This window comes from Cetorhinus maximus, chromosome 23, assembly GCF_964194155.1.
Source record: "Cetorhinus maximus chromosome 23, sCetMax3.hap1.1, whole genome shotgun sequence".
In the NCBI taxonomy this organism is placed as follows: domain Eukaryota; kingdom Metazoa; phylum Chordata; class Chondrichthyes; order Lamniformes; family Cetorhinidae; genus Cetorhinus; species Cetorhinus maximus.
This window is the reverse complement of record NC_135901.1, coordinates 28,417,290-28,439,042: the sequence shown is the minus strand read 5'-3', so window position 1 is coordinate 28,439,042 and position 21,753 is coordinate 28,417,290. Positions and strand designations below refer to the sequence as shown.

Here is a 21,753-nt window from a genome sequence, read left to right as displayed (position 1 = left end):
TGACAGGGAGTCAGCAATCCTATGCCAAGCAGTGAAAACATGGTGGTCTTGACACCCAGGTGTCATCTAGGATTCAAGGCACTCTTGTTTTCCCTGTCCTCTGGGAGTTGTTCGTCTCCCTGTTCCCACATAGCAAGTCGTCTGTTCTCAGCTCTGCCAGATTTCTGCTGAAGGTCAGCCCCTTTTACACCTTTCGGTTTTCAAATGTGATTTTCGTTAAAAAAAAGGTTCAGAGGCAAATGATAGAAATATCCAGAGAAATCTATCAACTTATTCATGTCATGTACACCTCCCTGACTTTCACTAGAATGTAGGTGGTTACCAGATTGATACATTCCACTGATCACCCGGGTGAGTTACTCCAATTCCTTTACTGTCCAATACAATATATTCATCATATCTTTAAAACAGAAATCAAACATTCCCAATTGATTTCAGGCATTAACATCTTTGATTTGCTCTTTATTGTAGACGTCAGGCTGGGGTTGATCTCCTTGGAGCAAAGGAGGTTGAGGGGAGATTTGATGGAAGTCTTTAAGATGATGAAGGGGATCAATAATCCAATATGGATTTCATGAGAAACCTCTACCCAGCGAGTGGTGAGAATGTGGAACTCACTACCACAGCAAGTGGTTGAGGTGAATAGCATGAATACATTTAAGGGGAAGCTAGATACATACATCAGGGAGAAAGGAATAGAAGGATATTCTGATGAGGGGAGATGAAGAGGGGTGGGTGGAGGCTCATGTGGAGCTTAAATACTGACAGAGATCAATTGAGCTGACTGGCCTGCTCTTGTGCTGCAGACTCAATGGAACAGAGACAAATGTATTTATTTTAGATCTACCTGTAGCGGTTGGAAAAACACTATTCGCTATCCAGGAGAAGATAAATGTACTTCACCGGCTTTTGTGGATCATTTCAGTGGAAATGTGCACTCCCAGGCTCAAAGAGCATCAGATCAAAGTCGTTCAGACCGGCCAGTCCAGCAGAAAGAAACCCTCCGACGCTCCCTCTTCACCAAGTGTCAGAATGAACATGGTTCAGTCCTGGATGTGATTAACAGCAGCAATAACAGCAGAATCCAACTCTGCAATCACTTGTGAACTCACTGGTGTGTCAGCAGGTTGGATAATTGAGTGAATCCCTTCCCACACACACAACAGATGAATGGCCTCTCCCCTGTATGAACTCGCTGGTGTGTCAGCAGGCTGGATGACTGAGTGAATCCCTTCCCACATGTGGAACACGTGAAAGGCTTCTCCCCACTGTGAACTCGCTGATGACAAAGCAGGGTGGATGACTGTGTGAATCCTTTCCCACACACAGCGCAGGTGAATGGCCTCTCGCCAGTGTGAACTCGCTGGTGTAACAGTAGCCTGGATAACTGAACGAATCCCTTTCCACACTCAGAGCAAGTGAATGGCCTCTCGCCAGTGTGAACTGGCTGGTGTGTTAGCAGGTGGGATAACTGATTAAATGCCTTGCCACACTCAGAACAGCTGAATGGCCTCTCCCCAGTGTGAACTCGCTTATGTTTCTGCAGATTGGATGAATTAGTAAATCCCTTCTTACACTCAGAACAGATGAATGGCCGCTCCCCATTGTGAACTCGCTGGTGTGTCTGCAAATTCGATAACCGAGTGAATCCCTTCCCGCACTCAGAGCAGGTGTATGGTCTTTCCCCAGTGTGAACTCGCTGGTGCATCAGCAGGTTGGATGAATCACTGCATCCCTTCCCACACTCGGGGCAGGTGAACGGCCTCTCCCCAGTGTGACTGCGTCGATGAATCTCCAGCTCAGATGGGGCTTTGAATCCCTTCCCACAGTCCCTACATTTCCACGGTTTCTCCATGGTGCGCGTGTCCTTGTGTCTCTCCAGATTCAATGATCAAAGGCAGCTTCATCCACACACAAAGTGCATGTGTGGTCTCTCCACACTGTGAATGGGGCAAAGATTTTTCAGCCTGTGTGTCTGGTTAAAGGTCTTCCACAGTCAGTGCACTGGAACACTCACTCGGGTGCGTCTCTCTCGGTACTTTTCCAGTCACACTGAGGCTTAAAACCTTTTGAAGCAGACAGAACAGACAAAGATTTCTCCTGCTTGGTTCAAAGGGCCAGTGATATTCAAGACCCAATAAATCAAATGACTCTGTCAGATCTTGAAGTGAAGCTAGATTTGAGATTTCTGTCTGCAAATCTTCCCCTTCTAATATCCTGTGGAAGGAATTTATAAAAATCATCACTGTCAAATATAAATCTCCATCCCATACACTTGCCCTCCATTTTCATTCTGCTGTACCTAATACACACCCTCCCAATTCTCCTGAAGGTGCCGATTCATGCTGATCGGCAGATCCATGGTCACTTTTTCCTGTCCTGGACACAGAGACCTGAAAATCTTAGGCAGGCTGCTAACCTAAATACCTATGTATAGAAATATATATGTATATTTACTGATTAGCAATACAGAGAGAATGAGGTGAAATTCTGCAGCAAGTGCTTATGGCCTGGAACTCACTGCCTATGAGGGTGGTGGAAGCAGAGACAATGAATGATTCCAAAATGAAACTGGATGGGACCCTTGAAGGAAATAAACTGGGATGTGATTCAGCATGGACTCGAGCTGCTGAATATACTCTTTCTCTGCGATAATGACTCTGACTGGAAATATATAACTGTAGCTACAATACATTATAAGCCAACAATTAAGAATAAATTAAGTTTATAAAGCCTTAAATGGTATATGGACAAGTCATCGAACAACAACTAGACATATCCCCGTCTTATATTCATTTACTGCCCCCTTAAATGTCAGCCGTCTCCAGGGGAAACCACCCCTTTAATTGTGAACATTAGGAAAGAGACCATCCTTTTAGCCAGACAAATAAATGCGTCAAGCTGAGGGAGCAAAGGATGTCAATGTCTTTAAGAGAGAGAGAGAGACCTGGGCCAACCTTTCCAGAGTCTGCACCCTTCCTGGATTCACGTCTATCAAGTCGCCCCTCAATCTCCGTCGCTCTAGTGAGAACAATCCGGGTTTCTCCAACCTCTCCTCATAGCTAATAACCTCCAGACCAGGCAGCATCCTGGTAAACCTCCTCTGCACCTTCTCCAACGCCTCCATATCCTTCTGGTAATGTGGTGACCAGAATTGCACGCAATATTGCAAATGTGGCCTAACCAAGGTTCTATACAGCTGCAGCATGACTTCCCAGCTTCTATACTCAATACCCCTGCCAATGAAGGCAAGCATGCCATATACCTTCCTGACTACCTTATCCACCTGCGTTGCCACTTTCAGTGACCTGTGGACCTGTACACCCAGATCCCTCTGCCCGTCGATGCACTTAAGGGTTCTGCCATTTACTGTATAATTCCTGCCTGTATTAGACCTTCCAAAATGCATTACCTCGCATTTGTCTGGATTAAACTCCATCTGCCATTTCTCCGCCCAAGTCTCCAACCGATCTATATCCCGTTGTATCCTTTGACAATCCTCTTCACTATCTTCACTATCTGCAACTCCTCCAACCTTAGTGTCGTCTGCAAACTTACTAATTAGCCCAGTTACATTTTCCTCCAAATCATTTATGTATACCACAAACAGCAAAGGTCCCAGCACTGATCCCTGCGGAACTTCACTAGTCACAGCTCTCCATTCAGAAAAGCACCCTTCCACTACTACCCTCTGTCTTCTATAACCAAGCCAATTCTGTATCCATCCTGCCAGCTCACCTCTGATCCCATGCGACTTTACCTTCTGCACCAGTCTGCTATGAGGGACCTTGACAAAGGCCTTACTGAAATCCATGTATATAACATCCACTGCCCTTCCATCGTCGATCATCTTTGTCACGTGCTCGAAAAACTCGATCAAGTTAGTGAGACACGACCTCCCCTTCACAAAACCATGCTGCCTCTCACTAATATGCCCATTTGCTTCCAAATGGTAGTAAATCCTGTCATGAAGAATCTTCTCCAATAATTTCCCTACCACTGACGTATGGCTCACCGGCCTGTAATTTCCTGGATTATACCTGCTACCCTTCTTAATGGAACAACATTGGCCATTCTCCAGTCCTCTGGAACCTCACCCGTAGCCAGTGAGGATACAAAGATTTCTGTCAAGGCCCCAGCAATCTCCTCCCTTGCCTCCCTCAGTACCCGGGGGTAGATCCCATCTGGCCTTGGGGACTTAGCCACCTTAATATTCTTCAAGACGCCTAACACCTCTTTTTTGATCTCAACATGATCCAGGCTATCTACACACTCTTCCCTAGACAGATCAACCGCTAAGTCCTTCTCCCCCTGCAAGTTTATTGCCTCCAAGTGCCCACCCAATTTTCTTTTGAAATCATTCATCATCTCTGATTGCACCACCTCATAGGCAGCGAGTTCCAGGTCATTCTCACTTGCTGTGTACCAAAAACTTCTTCCTCACTTCCCCCCCCACAACTCTCACTTAAAACCTTCAACCTCTGTCCCCTTGTCCTTGGCGGGAACAGCTTTTCTTTGCCCAGCTGATGTAAACCTGTCATAATCTTGTCCACCTCTATCAAATCTCCCCTCAACCTCCTTTGCTCCAAGGAGAACAGTCCCAGCCAGAACAAAGAAACAAGATATGTTCATGCCTGGAATAAAATGGGAATGTTTACAATTCCACTGGGCAGTGAAGGAATTGGAATAACTCACCTTGGGTGTAGTTGAATGGAATAGATCAATCTGGTATCCATGTAGATTCTAGTGAAATTCAGGGAAGTGTAGACAAGATGAATAAGTCGATAGCTTTCTCTTGGAAATGTTTATATCATTTGCCTTGGAACCCTTTTGCTAAAGAAAACCACAGTTGAAATCCTGGCCACTACCTGAAATATCGGGACCGCAGAGTGAGATCAGCAAAGCTCTTGAGGCAGACCCACCAACCCCACACACACACACACACACCCGCTTCCCCCCCCACCTCCCACCCACCCCCCACTGCCCTCATGAACTTTAGATAAGATAACATGAAAGTCAAAAAATGTCTGTCATGCTATTGGGATACCAGTGTACGTGCAGATGTGATTTGTTAGATGTTAAGCAACTAATAGAAGGAAATTCATGGTGAAATACATGGAAGAGTCCCAAACATACACAGCGACTTGTCAAACAGTATGACATGGAATGGTTAATGTGGCCAGAGGAATGAGACAACATTTTGATGTGATCAAGGCACTGACACACGCTCCAGAGAGAAACTGACTTTAATACAATCAGGATAGAATTAAAGACACCAGTCATGGTGAAAAGTGAGTAAAACTGAAGCGAAAGGGATAAAAAATAATGGATTGGGACAATTAGGGCATTGGGAGAAATAATCCTGAGTGAGAACTCTCCATAAGTTGCACAGGGGTGAGGAGAGAGCTGGAGAATCTTTTACATCCATGCTTGATCTGTTGCTTGAAGCATATGTCCTTATGTACTAGTAACCTCGAACTGACAGCGCTCCTTCAGGAGAAGAAAAGATTGAGTACATGTTACCCCAGGTGGGTCCAGAACAGAATTGGAAAATAACGGAGTAAAATTGAGTGAGGGGTCGGAGAGAGAGTTCTCCTCCCCCTCAAGATGTGGACTGTAAGAATCCTGGGGGACCCTCTACTTTGGGTTTTCTTGCTAATTAGGGAACAGTAAATTTAAAACTATGGCTGTGTATTTATTTTTAATTTGCTTGTTACACTTCTCCTGTTTTTATTCCTGTTGTGATTCCTCTGGGTGAGGATGGTTGACCGGTGACAGGATGGGAAATTGTGGTTTGGGTCTTCACTGACCAAATGTTTTATTGATCCGAAAGATGTAAAAGGGGCCAAACTTCAGCCGAAATCTGGCAGAGCTGAAAACAGACGACTTGCTATGTGGGAACAGGGAGATGAACAGCTTCCACAGGACAGAGAAAACAAGAGTGCCTTGAATCCTAGATGACACCTGGGTATCAAGGCCACCATGTTTTCACTGCTTGGCATGGGAAAGCTGACTCCCTGTACCAGGGACGGAGCGTGGGAAGCCAATTGTTTGAGAGTTTGACGTGGCTTGGGCGGGTACAGATGGTTCAATGACAGGTTTTGTAATTGGTCCGTTCAAATGTTAGCTCAGCAATGATTGGGTTAAATCAGTCTCTATAGACTTTCTGATGTAAAAAAGTATTAGAAGGGATTCCTCGAGCACAGAGATTTGTAGAGGTTTTACGTATTGCATTGACTGGTGCCATGGCATCTGGCGCAGGCCAGGGAACATTTACGTGGAGATGGTGCTTCTACCCAGAGTGTAATGGTAATGCTGCTGCACTTTAATACTACTGCTCAGACATGAGCATGTGTCAGGTCTTATTTATACTGAATAAAATCTAACCGCTGTCACCAATAAGGGTTATCACTGTGAATCATTTCAGAGTTAGGGAAAAGGGGATAAAGGGTTAATACATACAAATTAGGAGCAGGAGTAGGCCATTCTGCCCCTTGAGCCTGCTTCACTATTCAATAAGTTCATGGTTGATCTGATTGTGGGCTCAGCTCCACTTTACTTTCGACACCCTATCTCCTTTCTCACCTTTGGCAGTCAAGTATCTATGAAACTCAGCCTTAAAACTATTCAGTGACCCGGCCTCCACCACTCCCTGGGAAAGAGAGTTCCACAGTCTCGGAACCCCCCGAGAGAACAAATTTCTCCTCATCTCTGTCTTAAATGGGAGACACATTTTTAAACCGTGTCCTCAATGTCTATTCTCTCCAACAAGGGGAAACATCCTTTCAGCATCCACCCTTTCAAGTCCCCTCAGGATCTTATAAGTTGCAATAAGATCATCTCTCATTCTTCTGAACTCCAATGGATACAGGCCTAACCTGTCCAACCTTTCCTCAGAGGATAACCCCCTCATTCCAGGAATCAGGCAAGTGAACCTTCTCTGAACTGCTTCGAACGCAATTGTGTAATTTCTTAAGTAAGGAGACCAAAATTGTACACAGTACTTGAAATGTGGTCTCACCAAGGCCCTGTACAACTGCAGGAAAACATCCTTACTTTTATATTCTATTCCCCTTCCAATAAACACCAACCTGTCATTTGCCTTTCTAATCACTTGCTATATCTGCATATTTTTTGTGGTTCATGTACCAGGTCACCCAGATCCCTCCATACCTCAGAGTTCTGCAATCTCTCTCTCTTTAAATAATATGGGTTTTCTTTTTAACTGTTCCTGCCAAAGTGGATAAGTTCACATTTTCCCACATTCGACTCCATCTGCCATTTTTTTGCCCATTCACTTAACCATCTATATCCCTTTGCTGATTCCTTAAGTCCTCTTCACAAATTATTTTCCTACATATCTGTGTGTCATCAGCAAATTTAGACACCATACATTCGATTCCATCATCCAAGTCATTGATACAGATTGTAAATGGTGGAGGGCCCAGCGCTGATCTCCTGTGGCATCCATTTGTCACATCTTACCAACCCGAAAATGACCCATTTATGCCTACTCTCTGTTTCCTGTTAGCTAACCAATCCTCTACCCATGCTAATATGTTACTGCCTCCACTACGAGCTCTTATTTTGTGCAGTAACTTTTGCAGTGGCATCTTGTGAAATGCCTTCTGGAAATCTAAGTAAACCACATCTACAGGTTCCCCTTTATCCACATTTCTTGTTACTTCCTCAAAGAACTTTAATAAGTTAGTGAATCACGATGGATTCCCTGAACCCCATTTTCTAACATTATGCGTCAAAAGAAAAATCAAATCTCACCTCCCCCTCTGGCTCCTTTGCAAATTACCTTAGAGGGACTCACTTTCCGTTCAAGAGCCTGCCAACCCCTCTCACCCACTTTCCCTGAAATGCATAACTTTAATCGGGAGAAGTCCAGAAAAATCAAGTATTTTTATTGACAAAAGTTTATCAATGAAATGGAAAATGGTTAAGAAAACAGAAATAGCTTGGTGATCAAAGACAACCACAGTAAAAGGATGTACAAAATGTTCTGGACCCAAATGGTTTCTCTTTGGCTCCTCTGTACCCTGTTCCCGTGACTCCTCGCTTTGGACACTGAACCTCTGGCGTCACATCACCATTAGCCCCAGTCACCTCCCCCTGTCCCAATTGGTTGGAGGCCCATTTCCCAGTCAGTCCTCCAGCACCTTCCTGTCTCTCTATCAGTGCGACACCCATGGCAGTTTCCCAACTGGGGCGCAGGCCCCGTTATTCTCAGCTAAATTCAGCACTCAGCTCTGTCGCCTGGCTGTCATTGACACAAGCAATAGAGAGACAGAAAGGTGCTGGAGGCTCATATGGGAAATTGAAACTTGTGGCTCTAAACCAAATGTTAGGATCTCTGTAAAGACTGCTAATTTCTAAAAAGAAATTCAAATTCCCAGTGAACAAATTAAGGGATCACATGACAAGACTTCAAATTTTATCACTTTTACTGCAATAAACTAGAAGCAACGTTGACAAAACACTACGTTTGTAGGCAAAGTATACGTATACCTTAAACTATAAAACACAATTCTGCTCCTTTACTTTTGACACAATTAAAAATCTTACTCCATGGTTATATTATACTCTGTTCCTGAAGATGACACTCAATACTCCCAGAACCAGTCCAAAGTGATTCTTCGCCCCCGAGGGTTTATTTCCATTCTTTTCTTTGCCAAGTCTGGCAATTATTAATGCCAGAACTGACTTTCACCATGAAGGTTCTCCAGAGGATTCTCCCTCTAACTCAAGCAAGGTGAATCTTCCAGCCTTGTTTTAAATCCTCTCAAATTTGGTCTTTTCAACCTGAGCGTGAAGTCCCACCCACATTGCTGCATGGTGAACCATGCAGACTTGTCACCTCTATCTGTTCCCTCCCTCTCTCCATCCTGGCAGACTGATCTGTCTGTGAAATTCAGGGATATCTTTGAAAACCTTCCAATCCAATCGTACAGTAGCTTCCCAGACACCCTTTCCCTCTCAAAGCCAATTTCCATGGCAACGGGAATCACATGGGCCTTGTATCCAGGTAGACATGTCAATTAGCTATCCTTTAGACTCCCAACTTCATTCTATCTTGAAACTAAATAGACAATTAAAGCATAACCCTTTACAAAATCTGAAATTTTCAACATCTTCCTGGGATTTTGGACACTAACAGTCCATCCACTGTCAGCAGAGATACTTTTGCCATTTTCTACAAGTGTGACCACCCTGCACCTTCTTTCCAGTAAAATAACCTGGGGCTCCCTTTAATCTTTAACAGTCAAGACACCCGGGTTTGATATCAGCGGAGTTCAGAACAGGTCACATCACCCCCCTTCATTCCTCCATTTTACCCTAAAGTGAAAACACAGTGTCAAAACAAAACAATCATATAAAACCTCATGTTTGTAACACAACATTTCAACATTTGTCAATAAATATATGTTATTTATACTGGAGTTTTTATTATTAGATTTCGTAGTTGGAGGCAAAGGGTGCGGGCTTTTCAAGGGTAACTTTCCCTTCCTACTTTGTATTGTCTATAGTGTCAGCCGTGGCTCAGTGGGTAGCACTCTCACCTCTGGGTCAGAAGGTTGTGGGTTCAAATCCCAGTTCAAGGAACCCAAGCACAAAAATCAAAGCCAATTTTCCAAGTGCCAGCACCAAGGGAGCTCTACACTGTTGGAAGTGCTGTCTTATGGATGAGTTGTTAAACAAAAGGCCCATCTGCCCTCTCAGGGGGATATAAAAAGTGGCACAGCCACTATTTCTGCCTCTCCCTCCTTGCCAACTGTAAGGGTCAATATGCTTCAGTCCTGTCCTGGATGTGATTAACAGCAGCAATAACAGCAGAATTGAACCCCTGGAATCACGTGTGAACTCGCTGGTGTCTCAGCAGATTGGATATCTGAGTGAATCTCTTTCCACACTGAGAGCAAGTGAATGGCCTCTCTCCGGTGTGAACTCGCTGGTGTCTCTGCAGGATGGTTAACTGAGTGAATCCCTTACAACATTCAGAGCAGGTGAACGGTCTTTCCCCAGTGTGAATTCGCTGGTGTGTCAGCAGATGGGATGAATCTATGAATCCCTTCCCACACTGAGAGCAGATGTATGGCCTCTCCCCGGTGTGAATTCGCTGGTGTGTTCGCAGGTGGGATGACAGACTGAATCCCTTCTCGCACTCAGAGCAGGTGTATGGCCTCTCCCTGCTGTGAACTCGCTGGTGTGTAAGGAGGTTAGATGACTGAGTGAATCCCTTCCCACAAACAGAGCAGGTGAACGGCCTCTCCCCAGTGTGAACGCGCTGGTGCATCTGCAGGTTGTATAACTGCGTGAATCCCTTACCACAGTCAGAGCAGGTGAATGACCTCTCTTCAGCGTGAACTCGCTGGTGTGTCAGGAGGTTGGATGATTGAGTGAATCCCTTCCCACAAACAGAGCAGGTGAATGGCCTCTCCCCAGTGTGAACTCGCTGGTGTAGCAGGAGGGTGGATGAATTAATGAATCCCTTCCCACACTCAAAGCAGGTGAATGGCCTCTCTCCAGTGTGAACTCGCTGGTGTTTCAGCAGGTTGGATGACTGCGTGAATCCCCTCCCACACACAGAACAGGTGAATGACCTCTCCCCGCTGTGGATTCTTTGGTGATTCTGCTGGGTGGCTAAGTCACTGAATCCCTTCCCAAACTCAGAGCTGGTGAATGGCCTCTCCACAGCATGAACTCGCTGATGTGCCTGCAGAAGGGATGAACCACTGAATCCCTTCTCACACACAGGGCAGGTGAACGGCCTCTCCCCGGTGTGAACACATTAATGAGATTCCAGCTCAGATGGGAACCGGAATCCTTTCTCACAGTTCCCACATTTCCATGGTTTCTCCATGGTGCGCGTGTCCTTGTCCTTCCTCAGGTTCAATGATCAGTTGAAGCCTCATCCATACATAGGACACGTGTACGGACTCTCCCCGCTATCAATGGTGTGGTGTTTTTTTCAGGTTGTGTAACTGGTTAAAGCTCTTTCCACAGTCAATGCACTGGAACACTCTCACTCGGGTGTGACTGCCTTGGTATTTTTCCAGTCACACTGATGTTTAAAATTTTTTGAAGCAGATAGAACAGATGAAGATTCTTCCTTCTAGATTCAGAAGCTAATAATATTCAGGTCCCAATGAATCGAGTGACTCTGTAAGATCTTCATCTGATGTTTGGTTTGAGATTTCTGTCTGTAAATCTTCCCCTTCTAATACCCTGTAAAAGGAATTTACAAAAGTCAGCACTGTCAGTACAGGATAGAAATTCAGAACTATTCTAGTTTCTATGGAATATTCTTTCCTCTCTTGTTACCCAAAAGCTGTAAATCTCCATCCCACACACTCTCTCTCCATTCTCACTCTCCTGTATCTAATATACACCCTTTCAACTGCTGAAGATGCTAATCAATGCTGATCAACAGATCATGCTCATAATTTCCTGTCCTGGACACACAGACCTGAGAATCTTCATGCAGTCTGCTAGCCCTACATCTGTCTATATTACTGCAAAAGGTTGTGTGCAATATACAGTCATGTTAGACTTGATTAGCGATATGGTGATGGGGGAGTGAGGAAGAATTTTATTCAGGCAGTGAGTGGACACGAATTACAACACCAGAAACAAATTCAGAACATACAATTCTAGTTGCTATGACCCCTGTGACTGGAAATATATAAAATGGATGTTAGGTTGCGACAGGACAAAATACAGAAATAAGAATATATATAAGAATGAATTTTATCAGAGAACCATAAATAATATATTTAATATGTACCAGAAAACAGCACTAGACATATCTCTGTCCTATCTTAATTTACTGTCCCCTTAAATGTCAGCCATCTCCTGGGGAAACCACCCCTTTAATTGTGAACATGAGGAAAGAGACCATCCTTTTAGCCAGACAAATAAATGTGTCAAGCTGAGGGAGCAAAGGATGTCAATGTCTTGAAGAGAGAGAGAGAGAGAGAGACCTGGGCCAACCTTTCCAGAGTCTGCACCCTCCCTGGATTCACTTCCTTTCCCTTCAGTTCCTGCAAGTCAACAATTTCCCCCCAGAATGAGAAAAGAAATGGAAAGGGGGAGAAAAGAAAGTGTTTTACTCACAGATGTTGGACACAGGAGGAAGTTTTAGTTTGTGTGAAGCTCACTCTTCATTCACACAAAGCCCGCACTCTGATTGGCTGGAGGACCAGAGCCATCCGGTCCTCCAATTCTTCCCATTGGTCAGTCCCTCAGTATGACGGGCAGGGGTGGGCTCTCCCCCGCATATGCGGAGTTTCCCCTCTCCCGAGTTCTCCGAGCGGCTTCTCGCTCTGGCAGGAGCCGTCAGCTGGTTGCCTGGAAACCTTGGCTCGAGGAGTTGGAGGGGGAGGGGGAGCAATGGGTGGGGGCGGGGCTCCCGTGTCCGCGCGCCTGGCCTGCAGACTGGAACCCGAGGACGTCACCGCGAAGCAGACTGATTCCTATTGGCTGATTCAGGCAGGGTTCCATTGTGGACGTCACAAAGCGGAAGTTGGACGATGAGTTCCAGACTAAAACTTCCTCCTCTGGGCAACATCTGTGAGGAAATCAATGTTTCCCCCTTTCCATTTCTTTTCTCATCCTGGGGGCAAATTGTTGTTTTGCAGGAACTGAAGGGAAAGGAAGTGAATCCAGGGAGGATGCAGACTCTGGAAATGTTGGTCCAGGTCTCTCTCTATCTCGCTCCATCAGTTTGACACATATGCCTGGCTAAAAGGATGGTTTCTTTCCGAATGTTCACAATTAAAGGGGTGGTTTCCCGAGGAGATGGCTGACATTTAAGGGGACAATTTCAGGGTGATTAACAGTCGTGCATTTTAAGGGATTGCTCCTTATTTTACCTTTTGTCCCGTATTTTTAGGACAGCCGGTGGGAAACCGATCACTGGGTGAGTTTGAGTGATTCGAGTGGGACTGCAAGTCAGTGAGTTGGCCAGCAGAGAGATGATGTGACTGAACCAGATAAGTTGTAAGTGTTAGTTGATTTTAAACCCCACCGTCCCTCTCACTATTATTGTCTCAAGACCCTTCTCCCCACCCCACTCCTTGAAACCAAAACCCCCTCTTGATCACCAGCATCCCACCTTCCCCCCGGCCGCAACACCCATGCTTCCAGCCCAACGGCTGAACTGTCCCATATTTTACTTTGTAAGCATTGTGCCCCTCTGGACAATATAATAATGGAGGACATAGATATGTCCAATGTTGTGATAGGGGACTCTTTAGATATATTATTTATAGTACTGTAATTAAGTCCATTTATTATCCTTTCCAGTCTTGTAATATAGGACTGTAGCTGCGTTATGTATTTGCAATCATAGAGTCAGTACAGCACAGAAGGAGCCCGACAACTCAAGTCCATGCGATTCTCTGTCGAGCAATCCAGTCAGTCCCATTCCCCCTCTATCTCCCCATTCCTCTGCAAGTTTATTTCCTTCAAGTGTCCATCCAATTTTATTTTTAAATTATTGACCATCTTTGCATCTACCATTCCTGTAGGCGGTGGGTTCCAGATCATCACCACTTGCTCCTGAAATAAAGTTCCTCCCCACAGCCCCATGTATCTCTAATCATGTGATAGAGTTCTGTGTATTACACACATTTTTAGTGCAGTAATGTTGGGTGTATATTACAGCAGAGTGAGAATGGAGGGGGAATGATGGCTTTTGTAAACTCTTTTTACAGGACGTTAGAAGAGGAGGATTTCCAGACAGAAATCTCAAACCAAACGTCAAGATCTGACAGCCGTTCAATTCATCGCGACCTGAATATCATCAGCCTTTGAATCTAGAAGGAGAAATGTTTGTCTGTTCTGTCTGCTTCAAAAGATTTTAAACATCAGTGTGACTGGAAAAGCACCAAGATACACACCCGCAAGTGAGAGTGTTCCAGTGCACTGACTGGGGAAAGAGCTTTAACCAGTTACACAGCCTGAAAGAACATCACCATTCACAGTGAGGACAGACATTATACATGTCCTGTGTGAGCACAAGGCTTCAACTGATCATCGGATGTGGAGAGACACAAGGGCATGTGCACCATGGAGAAACCGTGGAAATGTGGGGACTGTGGGAAAGGATTCAGATCTCCATCTGAGCTGGAAGCTCATCGACGCACTCATACTGGGGAGAGGCCATTCATCTGCTCTGTATGTGGGAAGGGATTCGCTCATTCATCCAACCTGCTGACTCACCAGCGAGTTCACACTGGGGAGAGGCCGTTCACCTGCTCTGTGTGTGGGAATGGGTTCAGTCAGTTATCCAGCCTGCAGTCACACCAACGAATTCACACTGGGGAGAGGCCATTTATCTGTTCTGAATGTGGGAAGGGATTCAGTAATTTATCCGATCTGCATAAACACAAGCGCATTCACACTGGGGAGAGGCCATTCACCTGCTCTGAATGTGGGAAGGGATTTATTGATTCATCCAACCTGCTGCGACACCAGCGAGTTCACACTGGGGAGAGACGGTTTACCTGCTCTGAGTGTGGAAAGGCATTTATTGATTCATCCACCCTCCTGACACACCAGCGAGTTCACACTGGGGAGACACCATTCACCTGTTCCGAGTGTGGGAAGGCATTCAGTAATTCATCCGACCTGCACAAACACCAGCGAGTTCATACCGGGGAGAGACCGTTCACCTGCTCCGAGTGTGGGAAGGGATTCAGTCATTCATCCAACCTGCAGAAACACAAGCGAGTTCACACTGGGGAGAGGCCGTTCACCTGCTCTGAGTGTGGGAAGGGATTCAGTCGGTTATCCAGCCTGCAGATACACCGGCGAATTCACACTGGAGAGAGGCCGTTCACCTGTTCTGAGTGTGGGAAAGGATTCAGTAACTCATCCGACCTGCAGAAACACAAACGTGTTCACACTGGGGAGAGGCCGTACATCTGTTCTCAATGTGAGAAGGGATTCAGTAATTCATCCGACCTGTATAAACACCAGCGAGTTCACACTGGGGAGAGGCCGTTCACCTGTTCTGAGTGTGGGAAAGGATTCAGTAATTCATCTGACCTGCATAAACACCAGCGCGTTCACACTGGGGAGAGGCCGTTCACCTGCTCTGAGTGTGGGAAAGGATTCAGTAATTCATCTGACCTGCATAAACACCAGCAACTTCACACTGCCAGGAGGCCGTTCATCTGCTCTGAGTGTGGGAAAGGATTTGCTCAGTCACCGCACCTGCTGAGACACCAGCGAGTTCACACTGGGGAGAGACCGTTCACCTGCTCTGAGTGTGGGAAGGGATTCACTCAGTCATCCCACCTGTCAAGGCACCAGAGAGTTCACAAGTGATTACAGGAGTTGGATTCTGCTGTTATTGCTGCTGTTAATCACATCCAGGACTGAACCATGTTCATTCTGACAGTTGGTGAAGTGGGAGGGTCGGAGGGTTTCTTTCTGCTGGACTGGCCGGTCTCACGACTTTGCTTCCAGCGGGCTGATGCTCTTTGAGCCTGGGAGTGCACATTTCCACTGAAATGATCCACAAAAGCCGATGAAGGACATTTATTTTATCCTGGATAGTAAATAGTGATTGTTCCTACCACTACAGCTAGAACTAAAATAAATACAGAAAGTGTTGGAAAAACTCAGCAAGTCTGGCAGCATCTTTGGTGAGAGAAACAGAGTTAACGTTTCAAGTCCAATTTGACTCTTCCTCAGAACTTCAGAGATGGAGAAATGTGATGAGTTTGATGCTGTTGAGAAAGGGGGACGGTCTGGTAGAACAAAAGGGAAAGTCAGGGATTGGTTAGAGGGCAGGCGAGATTAAATAACAAAAATATCACGGAACAAAAGACAAAGGGAGTGATGAGGGTTGTAGTAAAGAAACAAAGCATTGGTCCAGAGTGAGTGTTAATGGCAGAATAAAGGACAGCTGTGTCTGAAAGCAAAAACATGAAAACAAGATGCAGACTGGCACTTGGCCAAACAAAAAAATCAAAACAGAGAACAGAGTTGACGGTCTGAAGTTGTTGAACTCAATGTTGAGTCCAGAAGGCTGTAAAGTGCCTCATCGGAGGATGAGGTGCTGTTCGTCCAGCTTGTGTTGGGCTTCTCGGGAACATTGCAGCAGGCCGAGGACAGAAATATGAGCATGACGGCAAGGTGGTGAATTATAATGGCAGCAACTGGAAGGTCAGGGTCATGCTTGTGGACTGAGCGGAGGTGTTCCACAAAGAGGGCAGCAAACAGGGGACAGATGAATTAAAGAGAAACCATTTGGGTCCAGAACATTGTGCACATCCTTTTACTCTGGTTGTCTTTGATCCTCAAGTCATTTTCTGTTTGTCTTTTAACCATGTTCTGTTTCGTTACAAACTTTTATCAGTAAAAATATTTGATTTTTCTGGATTTTTCATGATTAAAAATTTCTGCACTTTAGGGAAAGTGAGTGAGAGGGTTTGGCAGGCTCTTTAACAGAAAGTGAGTCAATAGTATCTTTCAAATGAGTAGATACTTGAAGAGGAAGAATTTGCAGGGCTGTGGGGAAAGAGCAGAGCAGTTGGATGAATCAGAGAATCCTTTCAAAGGAATGGCAGGGGCACGATGGGCGAATGGACTCCTGCAGCCTGGGACTCTGAGCTTCCTGCTTTTGTGCAGGTTAAAAGGAACAGATTTCATTTCAGCCTCTTCTTTGTATCTGTATTTAAAGAGACAGGTTTCTGTTCAGCTCTGAGTGACCGATATAACAATGTCTCCACTCCTCTGTATATTTAAACATCGAACAAAGCCTTGCATGGCCGATTACAGTCAACAGCCTTCCTGTAGCACTCTCTGGACACAGCAATGGTCCCATTGTTCTGCTCCATGGAACATTGTACGAAAATGGTTAAATCCAATAAAATTAACCCAGTAACAACAATGATCAATGGTCTAATGACAACAGGAAGCCTCATTCGAGATGTAGTAATGCTGATTTAAGGATTAAAAGTGGGTTTCGAGAACCATCATGGGTTTGCGAGTTGGTCTTTAGCTGTGGACGTACTGAGTGTCTCCTGGGGCAGGACTGTGGGAAATCTCTGTTGGTTCAGGAACCTGAGGAAGATTCACACTCATACCTGGGGTGGTCGCCCAATTGAGGTGGGGAAAGCCGCTCGTGTATTTCAAAATTATGCCTTTTTCTTTAAATAAACATTGATATTGTTTGTTATTTCAGTGTCCTATCTTGCCTGATGGTTAAGTCTTTTTCAAATTAAAGCATTTGAGAGGGTCAATTTGAAATTTAGGGGTTTAATTAGGGACCGAGTAATTAGGCGCCTACATCCAATTTTATGTACATACCACTTTAACACTGAGAGAGAGCCTCAAGAAGGTGCAAGAAAGATTCACAGGGATGATACCAGAACTGAGAGTGTTTAAGTTACAGGATAGATTGAACAGGCTGGGAATATTTTCTCTAGAAACGAGAAAGCTGAGGGCTGACCTGATAGAGGACTTTAAGATTATGACAGGGGGGCGACAGGGTTGATGTCATCAAGTCATCACTGTCAGTACACAATAGAATTTCAGAACTGAGAATTCCAGTTCTCATGAAACATGTTTCTCCCTCTCAAACTATAACTGTCCTCCACATATTCCCTCCTACCTGTTGATTGTAACCCTAATTCATCCGATTATCCTCCTCCTGTTTTTCCCCCAATTCTCCTCCCCTGAAGGTGCTGGCTCTCTGGTTCAGTTTCACACTCACCTATTGCCCTCCCCAATGTGTCACCCAGGTGTCTGAATCTTGACACCTGAAGTTAACAAACTGTCCAACAGGAGATTCACTTTGCATTGGTGGGCTGGGCTATGATGTGAGAATGAGACAGTTGATCAAACTGTTTATGATAGGAGTCTTGGAGTTGGGGGCAGTGGGGGAGTTCAAGTGTCAGCCTTCAGTAACACAGCACCTTGTATTTATACAGCACCTTTAATATAATATAACATCCCGCGGAGTTTCACAGGATCATGGTGAAACAAAATTTTACACAAGTTTTGATGAAAGTGTTCAAGAGCATGATTTTTTAAATTCATTCACAGGATATGGGATTCGCTCGCTAGACCAGCATTTATTGCCCATCCATAGTTGCCCTTGAGAAGGTGGTGGTAAGCTGCCTTCTTGAACTGCTGCAGTCCATGTGGTGTAGGTACACCCACAGTGCTGTTAGGAAGGGAGTTCCAGGATTTTCACCCAGCGACAGTGAAGGAACTGCGATATGTTTCCAAGTCAGGATGGTGAGTGACTTGGAGGGGAATTTCCAGGTGGTGCTGTTCCCATCTATCTGCTGCCCTTGTCCTTCTAGACAGTAGTGGTCGTGGGTTTGGAAGGTGCTGTCGAAGGAGCCTTGGTGAATTCCTGCATCTTGTAGATGGTACACACTGCTGCTACTGTGCGTTCGGTGGTAGAGGGAGTGAATGTTTGTGTATGGGGTGCCAATCAGGTAGGCTGCATTGTCCTGGACAGTGTCAAGCTTCTTGAGTGTTGTGGGAGTTGCGCTCATCCAGGCGAGAGGGGAGTATTCCATCACACTCCTGACTTGTGCCTTGTAGATGGTAGACACGCTTTGGGGAGTCAGGAAGTGAGTTACTCGTCGCAGGATTCCCAGCCTCTGACCTGTTCTTGTAGCCACACTAGTTATGTGGCTGGTCCAGATCAGTTTCTGGTCAATGATAACCCCCAGTATGTTGATAGTGGGAGTTTCAGTGATGGTAATGCCATTGAACGTCAAGATGCTATGGTTGGGATTCTCTCTTGTTGGAGATGGTCATTGCCTGACACTTGTGTGGCATGAATGTTACTTGCCACTTGTCAGCCCAAGCCTGGATATTGTCCAGGTCTTGCTGCATTTGGAAATGGACTGCTTCAGCATCTGAGGAGTCACGAATGGTGCTGAACATTGTGCAATCATCAGCGAACATCCCCACTTCTGATCCTATGATTGAAGGAAAGTCATTGATGAAACAGCTGAAGAGGGTTGGGCTGAGGACACCACCCTGAGGAACTCCTGCAGTGATGTCCTGGAACTGAGATGATTGACCTCCAACAACCACAACCATCTTCCTTTGTGTTAGGTATGACTCCAACCAGCGGAGAGTTTCCCTCCTGATCCCCATTAACTCAAGTTTTGCTAGGGCTCCTTGATGCCACACTCAGTCAAATGCTGCCTTGATGTCAAGGGCAGTCACTCTCACCTCACCTCGGGACTTCAGCTCTTTTGTCCATGTTTGAACCAAGGCTATGGTGAGATCAGGAGCTGAGTGGCCCTGGCGGAACCCAAACTGGGTGTCAGTGTGCAGGTTATTGCTAAGCTAGTGCTGCTCGATAGCACTGTTGATGACCCCTTCCATTACTTTACTGATGATGGAGTGTAGACTGATGAGGTGGTAATAGGCAGGGTTGGATTTGTCCTGCTTTTTGTTTACAGGACATACCTGGGCAATGTCCCACATAGCCAGGTAGATACAAGTGTTGTAGCTGTACTGGAACAGCTTGGCTAGGGGCATGGCAAGTTCTGGAGAACTTCAGTACTATTGCTGGAATATTGTCAGGGCCCATAGACTTTGCAGTATCCAGTGCCTTCAGCCATTTCTTGATATCACCTGGAATGAATCGAATTAGCTGAAGACTGGCATCTGTGATGTTGGGGACCTCCGGAGGAGGCCGAGATGGATCATCCACTCGGCGCTTCTAGCTGAAGATTGTAGCAAATGCTTCAGCCTTATCTTTTGCACTGCTGTGCTGGGCACTCCCATCATTGAGGATGGGGATAATTGTGGAGCAACCTCCTCCAGTGAATTGTTTAATTGTCCACCACCATTCACAACTGGATGTGACAGGACTGCAGAGTTTACATCTGACCCATTGGTTGTGGGATCGCTTAGCTCTGTCTATCAGTTGCTGCTTATGCTGTTTGGCACACAAGTAGTCCTCTGTTGCAGCTTCACCAGATTGACACCTCATTTTTAGGTATGCCTGGTGCTCCTGCACTCTTCATTGAACCAGGATTGGTCCCCTGGCTTAATGGTAATGGTAGAGTGGGGGATATGCCGGGCCATGAGGTTACAGATTGTGGTTGATTACAATTCTGCTGCTGCTGATGGCCCACAGCGCCTCAAGGATGCCCTTCCTTGAGTAGCTAGATCTGTTTGAAATCTATCCCATTTAGCACAGTGGCGGCACCACACAACATGATGGAGCGTATCCTCGATGTGAAGACAGGAGTTGGTGGTCTCTCCGACCGATACTGTATGGACAGATGTATCTGTGACTGGTAGATTGAGGATGAGGTCAAATATGTTTTTCCCTCTCGTTGGTTTCCTCAACACCTGATGCAGATCCAGTCTAGCAGCAATGTCCTTTAGGACTCAGCCAGCTCGGTCAGTAGTGGTGCTACCGAGCCACTCTTGGTGATGAACATTGAAGTCCCCTACCCAAAGTACATTCTGCGCCCTTTGCACCCTCAGTCCTTCCTCCAAGTGGTGTTCAACATGGAGAAACACTGATACATCAGAAAAGGGAGGGCAGTACGGGGCAATCAGCAGGTTTCCTTGCCCATGTTTGACCTGATGCCATGAGACTTCATGGGGTCCGGAGTCGATTCATGAGGACTCCCAGCGCACCTCCCTCCTGACTGTATACCACTGTGCCATTCACCTCTGATGGGCCTGTCCTGCCGGAGGCACAGGACATACCCAGGGATGGTGATGGTGGTGTCTGGGACATTATCTGTAAGGTATGATTCCGTGAGGGTGACTATGTCAGGCTGTTGCTTCACTAGTCTGTGGGACAGCTCTCCCAATTTTGGCTCTAGCCCCCAGATGTAAGGAGGACTTTGCAGGGTCGACAGGGCTGGGTTTGCCGTTGTCGTTTCCAGTGCCTCGCTCGATGCCGGGTGGTCCGTCTGGTTTCATTCCTTTTCATTGACTTTTTAGCGATTTAATACAACTGAGTGACTTGTGAGGCCAGAGTCAACCGCATCACTGCAGATCTGGAGTCACATGTAGGCCAGACCAGGTAAGGACGGCAGATTTCCTTCCCTGAAGGACACTAATGAACCAAATGAGTTATTACAACAATTGACAATGGTTTGTTTCATGGTCCAGATTTTGATTGAATTCAAATTTCACCGTCTGCTGTGTCCGGATTCAAAATCCCCTGAGCATTACCCTGAGTCCTTGGATTTCCAGCCCAGTGACAATACCACTCGCCACCACCTCCCCCTATTTATATGGCTGATCCAGTTCAGTTTCTGGTCAATGATGACCCCCAGGATGTTAACAGGGAAGCTCAAAACTTCTGCTCCTCTTTGTGAAGACCTGACAGTGCTCGGTACTGGAGAAAATGATGTTTCCAAAACTCCCACTGCTGGTCTCTCTGTGGGTCCTTGAGGCAGGGACTGCTCACCAGGCACAGTCATTGTTACCTCTCTCCAGCGCCTCCTTCAGGACAGGGACTACTCACCAGGTACAGTCATCGTTACCTCTCTCCAGAGCCTCCTTCAGGACAGGGACAGGGACTGCTCACCAGGTACAGTCATCGTTACCTCTCTCCAGCGCCTCCTTCAGGACAGAGACAGGGACTGCTCACCAGGTACAGTCATCATTACATCTCTCCAGAGCCTCCTTCAGGACATGGTCAGAGACTGCTAACCAGGTACAGTCATCGTTACCTCTCTCCAGCGCCTCCTTCAGCACAAGGACTGGGACTGCTCACCAGGTACAGTC

The 21,753-nt window shown here is 46.0% G+C and overlaps 6 protein-coding genes across 8 annotated transcripts in view; 2 read left to right on the top strand and 4 right to left on the bottom strand.

The window, feature by feature from the left end:
• LOC144696975 (uncharacterized) overlaps nucleotides 1-17,233 on the top strand; it is a 404,367-nt gene extending 387,134 nt beyond the window's left edge. Inside the window, exon 3 of the mRNA XM_078568709.1 lies at nucleotides 15,602-17,233. The gene's annotated coding sequence lies outside the window, so the exon portion shown is untranslated. The remainder of the gene's footprint in view (nucleotides 1-15,601) is intronic.
• LOC144698460 (uncharacterized) overlaps nucleotides 1-21,753 on the bottom strand; it is a 404,975-nt gene that overhangs the window by 154,611 nt on the left and 228,611 nt on the right. The gene's annotated exons all lie outside the window — the stretch shown is intronic.
• LOC144696903 (uncharacterized) overlaps nucleotides 1-21,753 on the bottom strand; it is a 147,667-nt gene that overhangs the window by 18,440 nt on the left and 107,474 nt on the right. The window contains exons 2-3 of one of the 2 annotated variants that reach the window (XM_078568617.1): nucleotides 9,872-10,639; nucleotides 1,113-1,876 (exon numbers count right to left, since the gene is read on the bottom strand). The exons of the other annotated variant lie outside the window; for it this stretch is intronic. Of the exons in view, the coding sequence (XP_078424743.1) occupies nucleotides 1,113-1,876; nucleotides 9,872-10,639 (1,532 nt within the window). The remainder of the gene's footprint in view (nucleotides 1-1,112; nucleotides 1,877-9,871; nucleotides 10,640-21,753) is intronic. 2 annotated transcript variants of the gene reach the window in all.
• Nucleotides 1-21,753, bottom strand: part of LOC144697207 (uncharacterized) — a 301,742-nt gene that overhangs the window by 195,308 nt on the left and 84,681 nt on the right. The gene's annotated exons all lie outside the window — the stretch shown is intronic.
• The window catches only part of LOC144697338 (uncharacterized), a 264,249-nt gene that overhangs the window by 164,426 nt on the left and 78,070 nt on the right, over nucleotides 1-21,753 (bottom strand). The window lies entirely within an intron of this gene.
• On the top strand, nucleotides 12,562-15,629 carry LOC144696964 (uncharacterized). Of its 2 annotated transcripts, none has more exons than XM_078568691.1 (2): nucleotides 12,562-13,008; nucleotides 13,725-15,629. In XM_078568691.1, the coding sequence occupies exon 2, from the start codon at nucleotides 14,071-14,073 to the stop codon at nucleotides 15,340-15,342; it is 1,272 nt and encodes a 423-aa protein (XP_078424817.1). In that variant the 5' UTR covers nucleotides 12,562-13,008; nucleotides 13,725-14,070; the 3' UTR covers nucleotides 15,343-15,629. The 2 variants fall into 2 exon arrangements, with proteins under 2 accessions (XP_078424817.1, XP_078424816.1); XM_078568690.1 differs by having other exon boundaries at nucleotides 12,804-13,014; nucleotides 13,736-15,629.